The sequence below is a fragment of the Crotalus tigris genome, unplaced genomic scaffold (assembly GCF_016545835.1).
Source record: "Crotalus tigris isolate CLP2741 ecotype Arizona unplaced genomic scaffold, ASM1654583v1 scf7180000017541.2806704, whole genome shotgun sequence".
In the NCBI taxonomy this organism is placed as follows: Eukaryota; Metazoa; Chordata; class Lepidosauria; order Squamata; family Viperidae; genus Crotalus; species Crotalus tigris.
In genome coordinates this window covers 796,640-816,249 of record NW_024096462.1, presented here as the reverse complement: position 1 = coordinate 816,249, position 19,610 = coordinate 796,640, and the positions used below count along the sequence as shown (strand labels likewise).

At 38.8% G+C, this 19,610-nt stretch overlaps 2 protein-coding genes across 15 annotated transcripts in view; one reads left to right on the top strand and one right to left on the bottom strand.

The window, feature by feature from the left end:
- CACNA2D4 (calcium voltage-gated channel auxiliary subunit alpha2delta 4) overlaps positions 1 to 19,610 on the top strand; it is a 170,241-nt gene that overhangs the window by 91,823 nt on the left and 58,808 nt on the right. The window lies entirely within an intron of this gene.
- LRTM2 (leucine rich repeats and transmembrane domains 2) overlaps positions 179 to 19,610 on the bottom strand; it is a 36,114-nt gene continuing 16,682 nt past the window's right edge. For 3 of the 7 annotated variants that reach the window (XM_039359343.1, XM_039359600.1, XM_039359518.1), the window contains 3 exons: positions 15,070 to 15,222; positions 7,496 to 8,086; positions 179 to 5,975 (listed from right to left, as the gene is read on the bottom strand). In XM_039359343.1, the coding sequence (XP_039215277.1) occupies positions 5,521 to 5,975; positions 7,496 to 8,086; positions 15,070 to 15,157 (1,134 nt within the window). In that variant the 5' untranslated portion in view covers positions 15,158 to 15,222 and the 3' untranslated portion in view covers positions 179 to 5,520. Of the gene's footprint in view, positions 5,976 to 7,495; positions 8,087 to 15,069; positions 15,223 to 15,329; positions 17,002 to 18,546; positions 19,437 to 19,610 lie in introns of those variants that run through there. The other 4 variants (XR_005558684.1, XR_005558693.1, XM_039359433.1 and 1 more) reach the window with 4 other exon arrangements.

Here is a 19,610-nt window from a genome sequence, read left to right as displayed (position 1 = left end):
GAAGGGAAGGGAATATTCTTTATTAGCCAAGTGTAATTGGACAAGCAAGGAATTTATCTCCGGTGCATAAGCTCTCAGTATACATAAGAACAAAAAGTAATATAATCATAATATAGGAAGAAAGATGGGAAAGATAATAGTAATACAGCTCTACTACATGGGTAAATATCCTTAGACATAAGAGTGTGCTGTGGGAATTAGGTGCTCAGCAGAGTGATGGCATGTCTAATTGTTTTGGCATGTAATGTTGTTCCTATTTTCAAAAAGCAAGGAAAGAGGACCTAAGTGACAACTAGCTGGTTAGTTTGACATCAATACTGAACAAAACTTTTAAATAGTTTATTAAGCAATCAATTTCTGAGCAGTAGAAAACAAAACATTTTCTGGTAGAAACTAGAATAGGTTTATCAAGAACAAGATTATTAAGATTCAGGAGGACTCTGATAAGTTGAAATAATAGGCAGAACCCAGCAAGATGAATTTCAATGCAAAATCTTACATTTGAATAGGAAATATCTAAGACATGAGTGTAGAATAAAGGGAACTATTAGGCAATAGCATATGTGAAAAGGATCAAACTGAGTGTTAACCAATGTGTCACAGTTGCAATAAAAAAGCAAATGCAATCCTAATTGCATCAACCGAAGTATCAAAATCAAGAGAACTCATGGTTCCTCTTTACTCTGCGTTGATCAGATCACAGCAGAGTGCATCCAGGTTTAAACACATTTAGAAATGACATTGACAAATTGGAATATCTCCAAAGAAGAACAGCCAAGGTGATAAGAATCTTAGAAGAAAAACAATAAAAGTTGGAGTCATTTGGTAGTTTAGTCTGGAGAAGAGAAGATTCTGGGGAGATACAATAGCTGTTTTCAAGAAATGGAAAGGCTATCATGTAGAAGATGGAACAGAAGTGCTGAGTTGTTCTAGAACAGTGGCCCCCAACCTTTTGGGCACCAGGGACTGGTTCTGTGGAGATAGGTTTTTCTGTGGATTGGAGAGGGTGTGGTTTTGTGTGCTGCCTGCATCCTACAGATGGGGCTTTGCTTGTTTGCATAGCCTGGTTTCTGGCATGCTGCGCCCTGGTGCTGGTCCATGGACCGTGGATTGGGGACCCTTGTTCTAGAAGATATGATGAGAAGCAATGGATTTAAATTACAATGTGGAGACTGTGACCAGGCTCAAGAAATCCAAATGGCAAGACTTGTACAATAACAGAACAGACGGGTGTAAAGGTTTCTCCTTTGCTGGAAGTATTTTAAGATGGGATGGATGGCTACCTGACAGAGTTGCAGCAGTAGTGAATTCCAGCACTGGATGAAGGGTAATCTATATTATTTTTAAGATACCATCCAACTCTCACATTCTATGACTCTTTGGTGTCAGCGAATTCTCTTTTTTTTTAAGCAGAATGTCATGATGTCATATGGCCTAACTGGGCAGGTAGAGATGGGTCCCTTCTGTTGGTGTGTGCTTCTAATACCGCTATATGTCTACCTCTGAGGACAATCATGCATTTCAGACTGCATGCTTCATGACACCACAAGTATATAGTCTTACCGTTTTTGCAAAAATAGGTTCCCTCTTGGTTGTGGCAGCATAGCCTAACCCCTAATAAATGATTGCTTAACCTCAGCTGTAGTCACTTCAATTTATTGTGTATTTTTAGAGATCTATTCATGAAGACATTGAAGAAATCTTTCCTTTTTGTGGCATTTCTGCAGGAAATTTTCAGAGCTCTTAATTCCTTCACCACATAGTAGTGAATTAAAACAAGAGGCATGTTCTGTAGGAAAATACATTCTTTATTTATCTTCTAAAACACAAGCCAGAAATATAATATACGTTCAGCTGTTTTTTTTTCCTTTAAAAATTTATTTTCTTTAAACTTTTAACAGAAAAGAAAAGGATTGTATGTGCCATCTATCTAACAATTCTGCCCTTTCTCCAGGATGTGTGCCATCCTGGATTATTCTGACTTTCTCAAAAGGATCTTTATTTCCCTTGAATTCTCTACTGACATTTCATCCCCAGAAAGCACAATGCATGTTTATGCCACAATTACTAATGTAGTTTGATTGTCCTTTAATATGGCTTCTTAACAACTACCAAGAACCATTTTCTGTTAATGTTGAAAGTATTCTGGCTGCACCTAATAGCCTGGATCATATCTAGGAAGTCTTCACAGGTAATGAAGAAATTTCTATTTAAATTGAGTGCATGCAAGGTTTTTTTTTCATATGTGATACATGTGCATGTATTATTAATTTCCTATTTTTTTACATTTTTAATCATCTTCCAATTTTGATTGGGATTCTTTTAGTTTCATCAGTAGCACTTAGGCATCTTTTTGTTAAACAATTCTACTCATACCAACAAAGAAGCTTCAGTGACACTACTAGAATTAATAGCTGAATAATTAAGTTCCATTAAAATTATTAGGGCTATTTGTCATATTAGAACCTGTAGCAGTAATGCTGCATTCTTTATATCATTTGGGGAAAATACTCTATGGGTTTGCATATTACAAATTCTAACTATTGTATTATATCACTGTATGGAACAATTTCCCTAATGTACATTGCACTGCCATGTATATCTTGTATTATTTTGATCTTATGCATAGGTACTCTGGTTACATGCATACAAAGAAGGGTATATAGGCTTTGCTCTACTTATCCTTCGAGTTCTAGTTCAACAGCAGATCTGAAACTGTTTACATGTGAATTTGGTACAACCTTTTTCTGAATTCTTTGCACTGCATCTAGTCACGCTTCATATTAATAGCAGCAGTACAAGAACAAAGATGTTATAAATTCCTATATTCACAATATAGGCTGTGGATACATAGAATACAGACTGTACAATAGGAAGTTGATGAGACACTGTGTAATGTGGAGGTTCATAGAAGTTTCTGGACATCAGTATAAGAATGCTAAATGTTTTAGTTTATAGACTTTCCAATCATAGCTGAAGGCACAGTTTCCCAATAATATAATGAGGACTCTTCTCAGATAGGATTATTGCATTCTCCATGCCCTAACATTTTAGTACCTCATTGTACTTCCAATGAACTCTAGTGTCTTTGGGATTAACTTGATATCCACCCATCATTTTTTTTTAATCTGTCGTTCATCTATTTCACCTTTTCAAATACAAGCTTCTAAATATAAATCTGGAAATATCAGGGCCAACCCTTCTCCCTATTAGTAAGAAATCAGAACATAGGCTAAGATTTGTAACTGAAATCCCAACATGACAAAAAGAATGCAATAAAGGATAATTTCAAAGGTAAGAATAGGGGTCAGAAAGAAAACAGATTTTTTTTCACTCTTCCTCTTGTAATTTTTATTGCCCAGCTTTTCTTATATCCTAAACATAAATGCAAATATGATTTGTTTGTGCAATCATGTCATCATTATTTCTTACAAATAAAATAGAGATTTTTAAAGATACAGTTCTGGTATGTCCTATTTCAAGTATATTGTGCTGTCTAGTCAATTGCAGAGGATAGGTTCCTTTGGGGAAACTATAGAGACAATAAGGTTGAAGTTGTGTAGCTAGCAGATTCATTGCTAGTTCTGAAATCCTGGGCATAAATGTGGTGGAAGCAATACAGATAAAGTCATTGCTTAGTGTCTTTGATGGTTTAGTTTTGTTCATCAGACTGAAATACAGCAGAAGTGGAGCTTGTTCCTTGGAAGAACTATAGTACCTATATAGTTCATTAGGTGAAAAAAAGTTTTTTCCATTCTTAAAATTTGCCTTTGGCCTTGATGTTGGCTTTTTGCACATTATGTCAGATGCCAGAGCCAAATCCTCCAGGAAACGTTCCATGTGAAATTTTTTTTTCTACCACCCGTGTCATCCTTACATGAAAATGATTCTCTCTTTGAATCCAGTGCTTCTTTGCTAATAGAACAGAAATGGCTTTTCTACTCCCACGTTGGAATCTTAGGTTTATCCCAGTGTGACTGCTGCTGACAGATGACGGGGGTGATTTGTTTTATTTTTTTTAAAGTGAGAATTCTTCCATTCACAAACAAAAGCTGCTGCCAAAGGCATCCCATAACAAAACAAGGAAGAACGAAGATGGCCTGTTCCTTGCCCAGCTAGGTTCTGCTTCTCAATTGCAGGAGATAAACCTCAGAATCTGGGCCACCTGTGAAGCTACTTTATGACTGCAAGGATCACAATATCCACAAAAACTGTGGCTGCACCGACCTCTTGTGTCATCTTCTTATCCCAGGAATACCCGCTGTGACGGGCTAGAGCAGGTTACCATGGCAATGTGTGCTTTCCTCTGGAGACTGCACTTTATCCCACTTTCAGTAATATAAAATGAGTCCTTAGGCTGGTTTTCTCTCCCTGCTGCCACCAGTTTAAAGAAAAATAAGGCTAATGTGATGCAATGTTTGCTTGAGAAAAATACCTAAGATGAGAATTCATATGTTCAGTATGTGCATGTACACGGGAGTGTGTACATGTATGCTTCAGGGTGTTGTCTGAGTGCCTGAATATAATTTATGCAAAATCTGCTCAGAATCTTATTTGTACTATCCATATATTTTCACAAGAAATCCCATGAGGATTCTTAGTATGTTGTATACCTAGATGCAAGTGACCACAGTTAGAGAGTGTTAGCATGAAGGGGCCACACATATTCAGAATTGCATCCTTTCTATCACATTTTCAACTTGGTCTTTGATCAACCAGATGAGGCTCAGAGCCTTTCTTAAAGATTGATCTTTTAATAGGAGTGACGTGATCCATTCTTCTGCAGATGCTTTTCATTGTTCTTCATTGTAGCTATCAGAAAAAAAATCTGAATGAGGAGATAGGAGACATATTTTTTTAACTCTCCACAATTACATACTGATGATATGCAAAGAAAGATGTGGATAGAAGTGTGGATAAGTTTATAGGCAATAAGCATATGTTAATATACATATGTTAATAAGCATATGTTATGTTGATTATGATACATCTAAATATTCATTATTTCTAGTGTTAAGAGAGGAAGATTATATTTCCACTGACTATGGTGGATTCAATTACTGTTCAGGCCTATGAGCCTGGAGTGTTTGTGAACTAAATATCTTTAGCACAGCTAAAATGAATAAATAGTTGTACAATAACATGAGTGATGCCACAGGGGGAGTTTAGAGTGTTAACAAATATTTTTGAGTGCCAAAGACTCTGTGAGGCAATGAATATTTGCAAAAAAATAAAAATAAAAAAGCTGGGAAATCAAACAAAGATGCTTGTTTGGCTGACTTTCCCAAGATGTGACCATTAATGGGAAATCTGGTGCAAAGAAAAGACATCTTTTATTCACCTGGAGTTCCATGAGAACAAAGGAAAGTGAACATGAACCCAGGGCCAGGTGTCCTGAACCCATAAACACATTTTACTAATTGGACCAATGGGATAATTGCACAGTCCATCTGCTCACCTGGGAGGAAGTATTCTTAAGTCTTGGCTGTATCCTATTCTGCTTCAAATTTCCAAGAAGATTCACGCCACAGAGGAGATCTGTTTTTGTTCCTCGTGTTCTCCCTCTGTATCACCCATTAATGGCTGCCTCTTCTTCAGCTCCCGATGATACTTAGCCATGAGAGATGCATAGATACAGCCATAGGCTGCCGCCACCACCATCATGATACACACAATGCCACAAACTACCCCAGCAATGATGACTGTGCCAATGGCTCGACGCACACTGATGGGTCGTGGCTTTTGCTTCTGGGGACAACCCACGCTGGGCTCCTCTTCTGTTTCAGGACTTGTTTTGGGTTTGGGAGCAGTTTGACTTCCCTTAGTGCAAGGCGGACCAATATTGTCCAGCACAGTAGAGCTGTTCTCATCCTCCAGCTGGGAACAGTAGTTAAACATCTCCATGGGTACCAAGCGCATATCCTTCCCCCGCAGCTCCTTAGGCAAAGTACATGCCAGTTGGTCTATCTTTCCTCCTATCCCATAAGAAAGAGAGAGAGAGAGAAAAAAAGCTTAGTTCCCTATCCTCATGTGAGACCGTACTGTGGTCTCAGTATAATAATGCATTTCAGTGGAGCTGTTGTGGCTGAATTCTTCAGTATTGGAGTGGCCCACTGTTGTTTACCTAAATAGTAGCTATATTAGCATATCAAGAAAGTCAGGATTGCAAAACAAATTATTAAAGCAAAAAGCTTTTTGGAAACCTTGCACTTTAAGCTGGGTTTTCCCTCATGTTCAAAGTGTGTAAAAATAAACATAAATAACCAAAACTTCCAAAAATGATTAAAAGGTAAATAAATAGCAAGAAACATAATGCTTCAGCAGCAGCAGCCACAAACATTCTAGAACAACACGAAAAAGCTTTAAAAGAGAGTGGCCAATTACTTAAACATCAAGCAGGTGCTGGGTAAACATTGATTAAGAATGTTAAATTCTGATTGTACTATGACCAGGCAGATGAAGTAGATGGGTGAAGTGACTCTCTCCAACTTTTGATTCAAAAAATCAAGATGTGAGCTGTCACAATGCTAATTGGACTTTATTAGGAGGACTATCAATGACAACATTATCACAATTAAAATGACAGTGTCTTTGTCCACTCAAGAATTCCAGATCTAAGTGTATATATAGTTAGAAATGGATTTTGAGCACCTATAAAAGTTAAGGCCAGTCTATAAATGAATTGGCAACCAATGGACAATAATCATTAGAAACATCTAACTTTCTACAATACAATGTGAGGAATTTACTACATAAATTTGTATCAGTGATGATTCTGGTAAAACATACTTTCAAGGTGGACTCAGAAGATTTGAATACTAATTATTAATATCAGTTTTTAAAAAGGAAGCCAGTAAACAGCATGTATCAAAAAGAATACTTGGCAGTACCATTAACAAATGCTTAATATTTCCCACCAGAAATATTAGTAATATTCTCAATATTCTCTAATCTAGTGAATAATTATGGACCACCCAGTTATACACTGTTGATCAATTTTAAAGATGGGAGAATCTAAATGCTTAAGGGTAACCAGTGTCAGTTCCTACTGAAGCCATGACTCTCTATTAAACAATGCAAGATTAAGTTTCATTACAAGCCTCTTGCATACAAGTGGTAAAACTAAATTGTTGTCTTTGAAGCTCAAATGTTGAGCTTTATCCCAGCTTTGGTTTGTGTTCAGTTCTTCTGCATTTGCAACAGTGTGTTTAGAATCTCCAGAATGATTGAAATGGATTGGATACCTTCCCCATCTTGATCCATTGAAAATAAACTCACTTCCAGGAAGCTGAATGACTTTGGCTAAGCAAATATCTCTGCCTAATCAAACTACAAAACACTACAGTATCATTAATGAAGTCAAATTATGCACTGTGACTATCCTCCTAGCCCAAGATCTGAAGTTTGCATATCTGACTAATTTTTCTTTCTGGTAATCCATAGTAAACTAGCAAAAAAATAACCCTCAGTTTAGACCAATCTTTAATGTACCTACCTCGATAAGAGAACCATTCCATCCAATATTTAAAATCTCTCAAATTACAGTCACATTCCCATGGATTATCTCCCACATGTAACTGCTGTAGGCTGATTAATGGCTCAAAAGTTACCCTGTCCAAATTCTGCAGACGGTTTGATCGGAGAGAAAGCCATCGAAGAGAAGGCAAATCATCAAACATTCCTGAGGGAATTTGAGCAAGTCCATTAATGGAGAGATCCAACTGATGCAAAAGAACAGTGTTCTGCAGAAGATCTTTGTCCAAACTTCTGATGCTATTATTCCTCAGCTGTAGTTCAGTAAGATTAACTAGGTCTCTGAAAACATTCTCAGGAAGTTGATCTAAGAAATTGTTGGAAAGATCCAGTCTCTGAAGAGCAGAAAGATTGGAAAAAGCTTGTTCTGACAAGGTGCTGAGTTGATTGTTAAGGAAAAGGAAGGTCCTGGTACTAGTAGGAATGTCCAAGGGAATGGATGAAAGGCCTAAACCACTACAGTCCACTTCCAAGGTACCACTGTTGCACTTACAAGAAGAGGGACATGTGATGAAGCTCTCTGCTGCACAAAACGAAAGCCAACAGGCAAACACTGCACAAGAGAAGAGGAAAACCAAGCACAATATATTGAGGCATCTTCCATGACTGCATGTAACCACAGTTTCACCTATTAATGCTACCTTATCTTGCAACCAGATGCACAAGTGTCTCCATTACAGTAGAATTCCATCTACTAACCTAGAGCAGGGGTAGGCAACCTTGGCTCTTTTATGACTCATGGACTTCAACTCCCAGAATTCCTGAGCTGGCTGGAGTTGAAGTCCATGAGTCATAAAAGAGCCAAGGTTGCCTACCCCTGACCTAGAGGATGACTTTTAATACTCTTGATTCAAAGAGTTCTAGAACCAGTTGCATTGTGTTCTAGGGTAGTTTCTTGTTCGCCTTCATACCTCCTTTCTTCTCTCTTTCTCTTTGAAAGGAGCATTAAGAGTTGAATGGTAGCCAAATGAGCTTTTTCACAGATTAATCCTTGTGCAGCCAGATGGATTCCCACAGTGTGAGCTTCCTTTTAGCTTTTGATGAGCTACTGGTGCTAAAGAATAAACATCCTCACAATGTGAAAAAGAAAGGTCATACATCCCCAGAGATTTTTCTGCTTGATACCAGTGTCTAGCATCCTAAACACCATGGAATTAAGCATGAGTCGAAGATAATCCAGAGCTATAAAAGAGAACTTGCTAGACCATTAGTGTTTATAAATAATATATTTGCTTATATTTAATTAGATATTATCTTAAGATAATTTAGAACATAAATTATCCATTCAATGGGTTGTTATTTTTTCAATGGGATTTATTATACCTTTGATTGACTACAACAGTTGTTTTATTTACTATCTTTTGTTTAACTCATCTAAATTCAATGTGCCCAAACAGCCCTCAGAACTTACAAATTACAAAAGTATATCATGAATAAGCAAATAAGCAAATGTTAAAACATTATACAAGCACCCAAGATATTAAGCATGACATCATTTGCCGCAGGTGAAATACAGTAGTGCTGTATTCTAAAAGTGTAACCAACCAACAAATAAAGGCCTCACATCAGCTTCCCATAATTAAATGGCAAAATGCAAGAAAAAAAAAACATTCTATCTATCTGGTCTTACTTACAAGAAAAGTGAATTAAATGCACCAGAAACTACTACTTTTTTTTTAAAGATATCAATTTTGATTTAGATTAAATCTAGAATCAGTTAATATGGAACTGAACATTAATACATAATTCATTGCTAGGATTCTATAGTAAATTCAGCCCAAAACTACCTGGTGCTCCTATACCAGTATCATAAGAAAATTAGGGTTTAATCTGTCAGATCAAAATTAGAAAAGGCTACGGAGCAGTCTTCTTAATTATCTTCCTGCTTATTGTAGAGGTCACAAGCAGCAGTAGAAATATTTTGATGCATTCTGTATGTTGGCACCATAGTTGATACTATTTGATTAGAGAATTTAATTCCTCTTAGAACATCTCATTCTAATGTAGGCTTATGCCTGATAGACCAAGAAGGAAGGAAAAGTGACATGTGTTATTAAAATCATCTTGCTTTTGGATGCCTGACAGAGGTACCATATTAATAATACAGTGATATTTCTGATGACGGGAGAACATTTAATGCTTTTGTGTACAGAGAAAGGTGGGAATATATCACGGAAATGCATTACTCTTCTCTGCACATTTAATCAAATGCCCCTCTTTCTGTTAGACTGTGACAGAACTCTTTTGAAATACCATTATTCAAAATGATGCAATGGTGCTACTTCTAAACAACTGAAAATTTCAGCTTAAGAATTAGATATACACCAAAACTGTCCTGGTGAAAGAGATAGCCAAGAGAAAGAAAAGACTTCAATTACTTATGTTGCTGAGGAAACAGAAGTGCCAAGAAAAACATGAGTAAGGCATGTGGTTGTTTGCAAAGGACAGAAGGTACATGTATCAAGATCTCAAAAGACATTTTTTTTATGGATGTTCGGCAGAGCAGCTAGATAGTTTTTCATCCCATGAAAGCCAGCAAGAGTTACGGAACAATAGTTTAAGAAAAACAGTCAAGCATAGTGTATGCTCTTATGTCAAGAAAAGATCATGTTACTTTGTAGGATGTTCAGGACTCTAGTAAGATGATCCAGAAGCATTAGATTAGACTAGAGCTCAGTAGCATTTAGGGTAAATAATTTATAATAGCAATCTAGGAAGCAAGGGTGTTTAACAAAGGTAGGTGAAAAGAAACCATTTTCTCAGCAACTTTTATTGACATATTGCACTTGACCCCCAGTTATAGGTTTGGGTGACCCCCTGCTTAGCTTAACTGCATGCATCCTCATTAATGAACCCTTTTCATAGCATGCTATAGAGACGGATAGTTCACTGAAGTTTATTAAGCTATTTCTGCATTGGACACAAAGTATTTTCAGATTTGGACTCTTTATCCTTTTAACTACAGCAGTGTTTCCCAAACTTGACAATTTTAAGGCATGTGGACTCCAAATCCCAGAATTCCACAGCCAGCATTGAAGTCCTTAAAATTGTCAAGTTTGGGAAACACTGAACTACAGCATAGAAATGGCCATTTTTAAAGGACACTTTGGCCTCATCCTCAACCTGCTAGAGAGACATTAAATTTATGTTTAGCTGTTCCAGTTTTAAAATGCAGTTTTCCTTGTTCTTCCAACACAATTTTGAGTGAGGTCGCCATCTGCAATTCTTCACTGACTATGTAGTTGATTATATAGTCAGGAACTGGGATCTACCCCGCTTCCAATAGATACTTGAAACCTCCCTAGATCCTCTATCCTCCATATTTTAGTATAGCATATAGGATCCTGAACCATTTATTTAAATGCTCTTAACTTAACTTTTTCATGGACAAGCACCATTTTGAAAGAGTGCTAAGTGTGTTTTCTTAAACATGGCTTTCAAGTTTAGAGCACTAGGGTGGCAGGGAGCTCTGTCAGTGCACTCCCACCCATTTCAGCTTATGCCCCTCAGCAAGCAATTGATCTATCAGCTAGGTTGGTTGTTTAGTCATGGCTTTGGCATTCTTCCAAAAGATTACCAAGCTGTTGTTTAAATAGGATCTTGGAATCCTAGTGGACAATCACCTAAATATGAGCCAGCAGTGTGCTGCAGCTGCCAAAAAAGCCAACACAGTGCTGGGCTGCATTAACAGAGGGACAGAATCAAGATCATGTGAAGTGTTAATACCACTTTACAATGCCTTGGTATGGCCACACTTGGAATACTGCATCCAGTTTTGGTCACCGCGATGTAAAAAAGATGTTGAGACTCTAGAAAGAGTACAGAGAAGTGCAACAAAGATGATTAGGGGACTGGAGGCTAAAACATATAAGGAACAGTTGCTGGAATTGGGTATGTCTGGTCCACAGGTCGGTAACCTGCGGCTCCGGAGCCGCATGCGGCTCTTTGCGCCTTCCCCTGTGGCTCCCAGCCTCCTCTGCCTTTGCAGAGAGAGACAGAGACAGAGAGAGGCAATTGCGCTTCTCTCTCTCTCTCTTTCTCTCTCTCTCTCTCTCTCTCTCTCTCTCTCTCTCTCTCTAAAAGAGACGAGGTTGCTTGTTGGACAACAGCTTGAAGCTTGCCAGGTGAGCAGCAGATAGGAGGGGGGGGAGAAAGAGAGAGGGAGGGAGAGAGAGAGAGGGAGGGAGAGAGAGAGGGGAAAGAGAGAGAGAGAAAGAAAGAGAGCGGGGGAAGAGGAGTGGCAAACCAAGGGCAGATAGAGAGGGAGGGAGAGAGAGACAGAGAGAGAGAGAGACCCTTTTGACATCTAAAATGAAGATAACACTGCATATATCCTTTTTTTACCTGTGTGTGTGTGTGTGTGTGTGTGTGTATACACATACATACATATATACATATACATATATATATATATACACACACACATACATACACACACAAACACACACACACACAAACACACACACACCTATAATAAAGGTAAAAAAGGATATATGCAGTGTTATCTTCATTTTAGATATCAAAAGGGTTTTGCGGCTCCCAGTGTTTTGTTTTTGGTGGGAAACGGGTCCAAGTGGCTCTTTAAGTGTTTTGGGTTGCCTACCCCTGGTCTAGTCTAATAAAGAGAAGGGTGAGGGGTGACATGATAGCAGTGTTCCAATATCTCAGGGGCTGCCACAAAGAGAGAGTCAAGCTATTCTCCAAAACACCTGAAGGCAGGAGAAGAAGCAATGGATGGAAACTAACCAAAGAGAGAAGCAACCTAGAACTAAGGAGAAATTTCTTGACAATTAGAACACTTAATCAGTGGAACAACCTGCCTCCAGAAGCTGTGAATGCTCCAACACTGGAAGTTTTTAAGAAGAGACTGGACAGCCATTTGTCTGAAATGGAATAGGGCAGTGGTTCTCAACCTTTCTAATGCCGTGACCCCATAATACAGTTCCCCATGTTGTGGTGACCTCCAAGTGGGTGTGGCCACCAATAAGAGGGAGTAGGACAGCTAGGGAAAAGGGAAAAAAATGGCGGACAGCGTGGTTTGGTGACCCCCGTGAAATGGTCATTCGACCCCAAATTGGTTCCCGACCCACAGGTTGAGAACCACTGGTCTAGGGCTTCCTGCCTGAGCAGGGGGTTGGACTAGATGACCTCCAAGGTCCCTTCCAACTTTATTATTATTATTATTATTATTATTATTATTATTATTATTATTATTAATCATTACACAGTCAGCCAGATGTTCAGACTGGATTTGGCATTTTGTCTACCTATTGAGTCCTTACCCAGGACCTGGAATAGGCAGATGTGGATGTTTGATGGTATTACAGATATCGTCGCAGGATGGAAGCAGTTCCTAGTAAGGCCGCCTTTTGCAAATGACTAATAGCGAATTTGTCAATGCCAATGGTGTTCAAGTGGTGCTCCAGTTGTTTTGGGATTGCACCCAAGGAGCTTATTGCTATTGATACTACCCTTGCTTGCTTTTGCCACAGTCTTTCTATTTCTATTTGTAGGTCTTTGTATTTTGTTATCTTCTCCAGTTCTTTCTCGTCTATTCTGCTGTCTCCAGGCACTGCCACATCCACTATCCAGACTTTTTTGTCTTTCTTATCGACAATTGTTATTATGGATCATCGCACAGTCAGTCAGATGTTCATACTGGATTTGGCATTTTGTCTACCTATCGAGTCCTTACCCAGGACCTGGGATAGGCAGATGTGGATGTTTGATGGTATTACAGATATCGTCGTAGGATGGAAGCAGTTCCTAGTAAGGCTGCCTTTTGCAATTGACTAATAGCGAATTTGTCAATGCCTATGGTGTTCAAGTGGTGCTCCAGTTGTTTTGGGATTGCACCCAAGGAGCCTATTACTATTGATACTACCCTTGCTTGCTTTTGCCACAGTCTTTCTATTTCTATTTATAGGTCTTTGTATTTTGTTATCTTCTCCAGTTCTTTCTCGTCTATTATTATTATTATTATTATTATTATTATAATAATAATAATAATAATAATATACTGGCCTCTTTCAGAAGAGTGCAAGAACCATATTCATAATAACCCAACTGAAAGGCTGAGTGAAATATCTTCTTGTCAGTCATCTATTACTCAAGTTAAACATTGTCCTAGACATCCATCTAACTGTTAACCATTAAGCACACAGAACTAATGGTTGTTTTTGCCACTGACAGGTAATGACAAAGTCTCCTTGCAGTGACATGGGAGGCAAACAAACTTAATAAATAAATAAATAAATAAATAAATAAAACATGAGGAAATCCACCAATTGCTGTCCTAAAACTGCCCATTAAATTTGTTGGAACAGCACCATTTATCAGCCTCTTTGCTAACATCAAGCTTGGCCACAGGGGCAATGCAGTTTATGTCAACCTACGGTGTTGGGGGCAATATACTGACTCTAGAAACCACTTAGAGCAGAGGTCCCCAATCTTTTGGGCATCAGGGACCAGTTCCTTGGAGAGAGGTTTTTCCGTGGACTGGAGGGTGTGTGGTTTTGTGTACTGCCTGCATCCCGTGAATGGGGCTTTGCTTGTTTGTGCAGCCCGGCTGCTGGCATGCTGCAGCCCAGCACTGATCCAGGGACTGGGAGTTGGGGACCCCTTACTTAGAGAGTACTGTAAAGCACTATGAAGCAGTATATAAGTCTAAGTATTACTGCTATACTTTTCTGCTGACACAAGGAGTGGAAGAATGCATGTTAATATCACTTTGAGGAAGATCCCTTAGAGTTGATGTTCTAGCTAGAACTCATCATAAATCAGTGAATAATATAAACTAATTTGGTGGTGACTGTGTTGCAAATAGAAATATAGAATGTTTGAAAATATTTGATTGGACTCACAGCTACTGGCGACTTACTTTTCTTCTTTACTTTATTTTACTTCTTTCTTCAAATCATTTCTCTGAGCACACAAATTATAACATGTCATAAGTGATACCAAGTGTCTTTTTCGTCTTTTGCATTTTTTAAACATGCAAGACAAAAAGCTTTTTTATATATATTACAAGATGCTCACAGTCCTTAGAACTGTACCTATGTGATTTGAATGTCTTGTGAGCAAAGAGGGTACGGCTCTTATGACCACATAGAATTTATGAGATTTGAATGATTGGATATCCATCATTATGATAAAAATGATGCATTTAGCCTTTTCCTGAAACTAGGCATTCTCTTCTATGATAAAAATGTATAGGACTAATGCAAAATATTGACTACTGGTGAAATGGCCCAGTAAATGTTTTAAAAATAACATCATTATGAAAGGTGATAGAACATGTCGGTTGCACTTATTTTGGGTATTAGGAACAAGATGGGAACATTTTCTCTCTTTCTAATTCATTTAGGCAAAAATTCTGCAGCTTCTTTTTCTAAAGTTATATTTTACAGCATGTATGCAAAGTCCCAAAGAATATATAAGGTCTGGATACTGTTCACTGTTACTATAAAACCAGGCTATTTTCCTTTACCTTCATCTAAAAAGTAGTAACTGGTCTCTTTGCAAACATTTACTTACAGCTAGTTTTTCTCCATCTCAGAGAAAGTCTGTTGCTCCACCAGTAGCCACCATTCATAGACAACATAATATTTGCTGTTTTCCCCATGGTGTTTGTGCTTGTCAGAGGAACTGGCACATATACTTGGAGGTCTGAACAGTAATTTGGCTAATCTGGAAGATAAAAGCAGAACAAAAATCATATGATTATCAGGTATCTGGAAGAGAACCTATAGATGGAACCTGACATTCAGAATGACGGCTTTTTTATAGGTACTCACAGAAAATTAGCAGATAAGGAGACATCACTAGAGATCTCTGGACTCCCAGCCAAAGTGCTCAGATGGGTCCCCAGTGATGAGAATGCTCAGGCATTAATACCTCCCCAGGCTATGGCAACTGAGAGCACTAGAGGGAAAAGAAGAAGGAAATCCACCCAGCTGCTTCTTCCCTACTGGCATAGGCAGCACTTAGGAGAAGACAAAGAGAATAACCAACAGAAAACCCTGTAGAAGCCACTAGGACAGTGGTTCTCAACTTTTCTAATGCCGCGACCCCATAATACAGTTCCCCATGTTGTGGTGACCCCCAACCACTTATACATCACCGGGTGCCAGGGGCGTGGCCAAAGAAAAGGGGGAAAAAATGGCGGACAGCCTTGTTTGGCGACCCCCGTGAAATGGTTGTTCGACCCCATGGGGTCCCGACCCACAGGTTGAGAACCACTGCACTAGGACCACAAGGAGACCACATCCACTCCAAGGCCCAGCCTCCTTACAGGTGATGTGATGTCTGAAGTGGAGGCTGGGAGAAGTGACATTGCCATTCCTACAACCTAAGGCAATGATTAACTCAGGGGTGAGGGAAGCAGAACATCTTTTACTTGCTCTCTCCTTCTTTCTGCACCATTCCTCCACTACGTTTCCTATTGACCAAATGTGTTGAAGATATGGAATATGGAATGAAGCAAGGAGGAGCCCAAGATTGTGTGACTATGGGCTGCAAGACAGCCATGTGCTCTATCTCATTATGTTTATGCCCTTGGGCAGATGGTAGAAAGTGCCTTCTAAACGATGCTGTAGTCTTTATTGAATGTAGGCTTTTGACACCAATTATAAGCAATCGTTCTGGGAAATCGGTACCCAGCCAAAGGACAAGGTACCCTTTTGAAGGTACTCCCCCAGTGCTGCTGAAGAAGGAAAGCAAGCTAGGATGAAGTATGAAATGGAGAATATGCTTGTTTGTTTTAGTGCTTTTTAAGAAATAACAGAAAAAGAAGAAAAGCAGCAAAACACGAAGACAATTATAATACATACAAAACTTTGCATACAAAGTGCTTAAAAACATGAAGAAATACAACAGAAGAAAAAAGAAAAGAAACAATATATTACTATACTATATATACTAATTACTATATATTATAGTAATTAACAGTTATGACTCTATATATAGCTATCTAATGTAAATATTTTCTAGTAATCTATGTTAACTTCTAATACATTTATGTAACTATCAGTCTTTTTAACCTACTGTAACTTGTAAAAATGAGTTCCATATTTCATTATATTGTCCACATAAAATCTGTCTACAGGCAATCCACTCATAGGTGGCAAATGTAATCCTTCAGTCCACTGAGTGAATGGGACCATACATTTATCTTTCCAATGTTGCAAAATCAGTCTTTTAGCCATAGTAAAGGCACAGAGAATCAATTTACATTGCCCAGTTGTCAAATTCCATGTATTAGGTATACAGTTCAAGAGAATATTATCCTCTGCAATGTTAGCTTTTGTCACACAATCACATTAAGTGCAGGAGGATGTATTTAAATAACAAACAGGATTAGTGAATTTTATTGCCCAAGGTATTTTTTGCTTTAAAAATAGCTACTTCAGTGAAGTACTGTGGAAATTTTGTAAGCAGGAAGCGTATGATCCTCAAATGTTTTTAATATAATATAAGACAAGATTTGTGAAGAAGAAGAAGAAGAAGAAGAAGAAGAAGAAGAAGAAGAAGAAGAAGAAGAAGAAGAAGAAGAAGAAGAAGAAGAAGAAGAAGAAGAAGAAGAAGAAGAAGAAGAAGAAGAAGAAGAAGAAGAAGAAGAAGAAGTACTCTTCAACATCTTCATCAATGATTTGGATGAAGGGATAGATGGGGAACTCATCAAATTTGCAGACGACACCAAGCTGGCAGGAATAGCCAACACTCCAGAAGACAGGCTTAAGATACAGAAGAATCTGGACAGACTTGAACACTGGGCACTAACTAACAAAATGAAATTCAATGGTGAAAAAAGCAAGGTTCTACATTTAGGCAAGAAAAACCAAATGCACAAGTACAGCATAGGTGGCACCATGCTCAATAGTAGTAACTGTGAGAGGGACCTCGGAGTCCTAGTAGACAATCACTTAAATATGAGCCAGCAGTGTGCTGCAGCTGCCAAAAAGGCCAACACAGTGCTAGGCTGCATTAACAGAGGGATAGAATCAAGATCACGTGAAGTATTAATACCACTCTTCAATGCCTTGGTAAGGCCACACTTGGAATACTGCATCCAGTTTTGGTCACCACGATGTAAAAAAGATGTTGAGACTCTAGAAAGAGTACAGAGAAGAGCAACAAAGATGATTAGGGGACTGGAGGCTAAAACATATAAGGAACGGTTGCTAGAATTGGGTATGTCTAGTTTAACGAAGAGAAGGACAAGGGGGGACATGATAGCAGTATTCCAATATCTCAGGGGCTGCCATAAAGAAGAGGGAATTAAGCTATTTTCCAAAGCACCTGAAGGCAGGACAAGAAGCAACGGGTGGAAACTAATCAAGGAGAGAAGCAACCTAGAACTAAGGAGAAACTTCCTGACAGTGAGAACAATTAACCAGTGGAACACCTGCCTCCAGAAGCGGTGAATGCTCCAACACTGGAAGTTTTTAAGAAGAGACTGGACAGCCATTTGTCCGAAATGGTGTAGGGTTTCCTGCCCGAGCAGGGGGTTGGACTAGATGACCTCCAAGGTCCCTTCCAACTTTACTACTATTATTATTATGAAGAAGAAGAAGAAGAAGAAGAAGAAGAAGAAGAAGAAGAAGAAGAAGAAGAAGAAGAAGAAGAAGAAGAAGAAGAAGAAGAAGAAGAAGAAGAAGAAGAAGAAGAAGAAGAAGAAGAAGAAGAAGAAGAAGAAGAAGAAGAAAGTTGGAAGGGACCTTTGAGGTCATCTAGTCCAACCCCTGCTCAGGCAGGAAACCCTGTACCATTTCAGACAAATGGCTGTCCAGTCTCTTCTTAAAAACTTCCAGTGTTGGAGCATTCACCACTTCTGGAGGCAGGTTGTTCCACTGGTTAATTGTTCTAACTGTCAGGAAGTTTATGATTGGAAGTTTATGATTGGAAAACTTTAAACCGCCGCTCTTGGTTATCAGGTATCTAGTAAACTCTTATTAAATCACCACCAGATTTTATACCAAAATTGCAACTGCAATAAATTTGAAGTGCTCTTACATTTGTCAAATCTCCATTCTATAAGTGGAGAAACACTGTCCTTGTGACAAACATGCAATCCAGAGGGAAGATATGTAGGTTACAGGCAACAAAATGGAACCAAAATGAGTTTATTGGGAAGGAGGCATTGATGACACAGAAAGATCTGAAGTAGCTTTTGTCCACTCTTCTGGGATTAACTGAAGAACTTTTGACGGTTATCTGTTTGCACAGTGGGAAGCAGTAAAAATGTTTTAGGAAACATGGGAATCTCCCAGCTATGCATTACTGTATGTTCAGACCAAAGCTGATCCTTTGCATAGTGATGTTACTGTATTCCAATGACCCTTTTACCAGTCTGAAAGCAAAACCTTATACCGTGACCTTCTTGGCTCCCTAAATGTGATTGGATAAGAGGAAGCCATTCTGTTGCTTATCTTCTTAGTGACTTCTCCAGGGTTAGTTCACACTGCCTATGCCAGCATGTGCTCAGCAGGTCTCATATTCAAACCCATTTCTTGGTGGGGTTGAAATAGGCTTATTTTATGTGCACAGACTGCATTGAGTTTGATGGACCCATGATTGGCTGTTTCACTATTTCATGGCCAAAAATATTGACTTGCTGGATTATTGCAGAATGTTCACGTCACTCCAAATGCTCTTCAAAATATTTAGTTGCTATCAGCATACAGTCATCAAGTAGAAGAGAAGGGGAAGCCAAGGGTGTATCAGATGTGCAAACCAGTACAAGGTTTATGGCGATAACGCTTCATAAATTCACAGCGTTCATAAGAAGTTCAAAGACTAAAGCCCTAATGAGCTCTCAATCCGTCATCTAACATAGGAACTCCTCTAGGCTCAGCTTGTGGGGTTGCTGTATATACACTGTTTGACTTGCTGAAATCAGTGCTCTGCAGTGGGGGGTGGGGAAGGGAAGTAAGTAAATAAAATTAGTGTGGCTATGGGGGCTTTTGCACTGACAAATTTCCCTTCTGTCTCTCCCTCCATGACAAGGAGATGTAATCCCTGCATCGGAGATGCCTCTGGGAAAGGGGGGAAAGGAGCGGATGGGGGGGGGGGAGAGG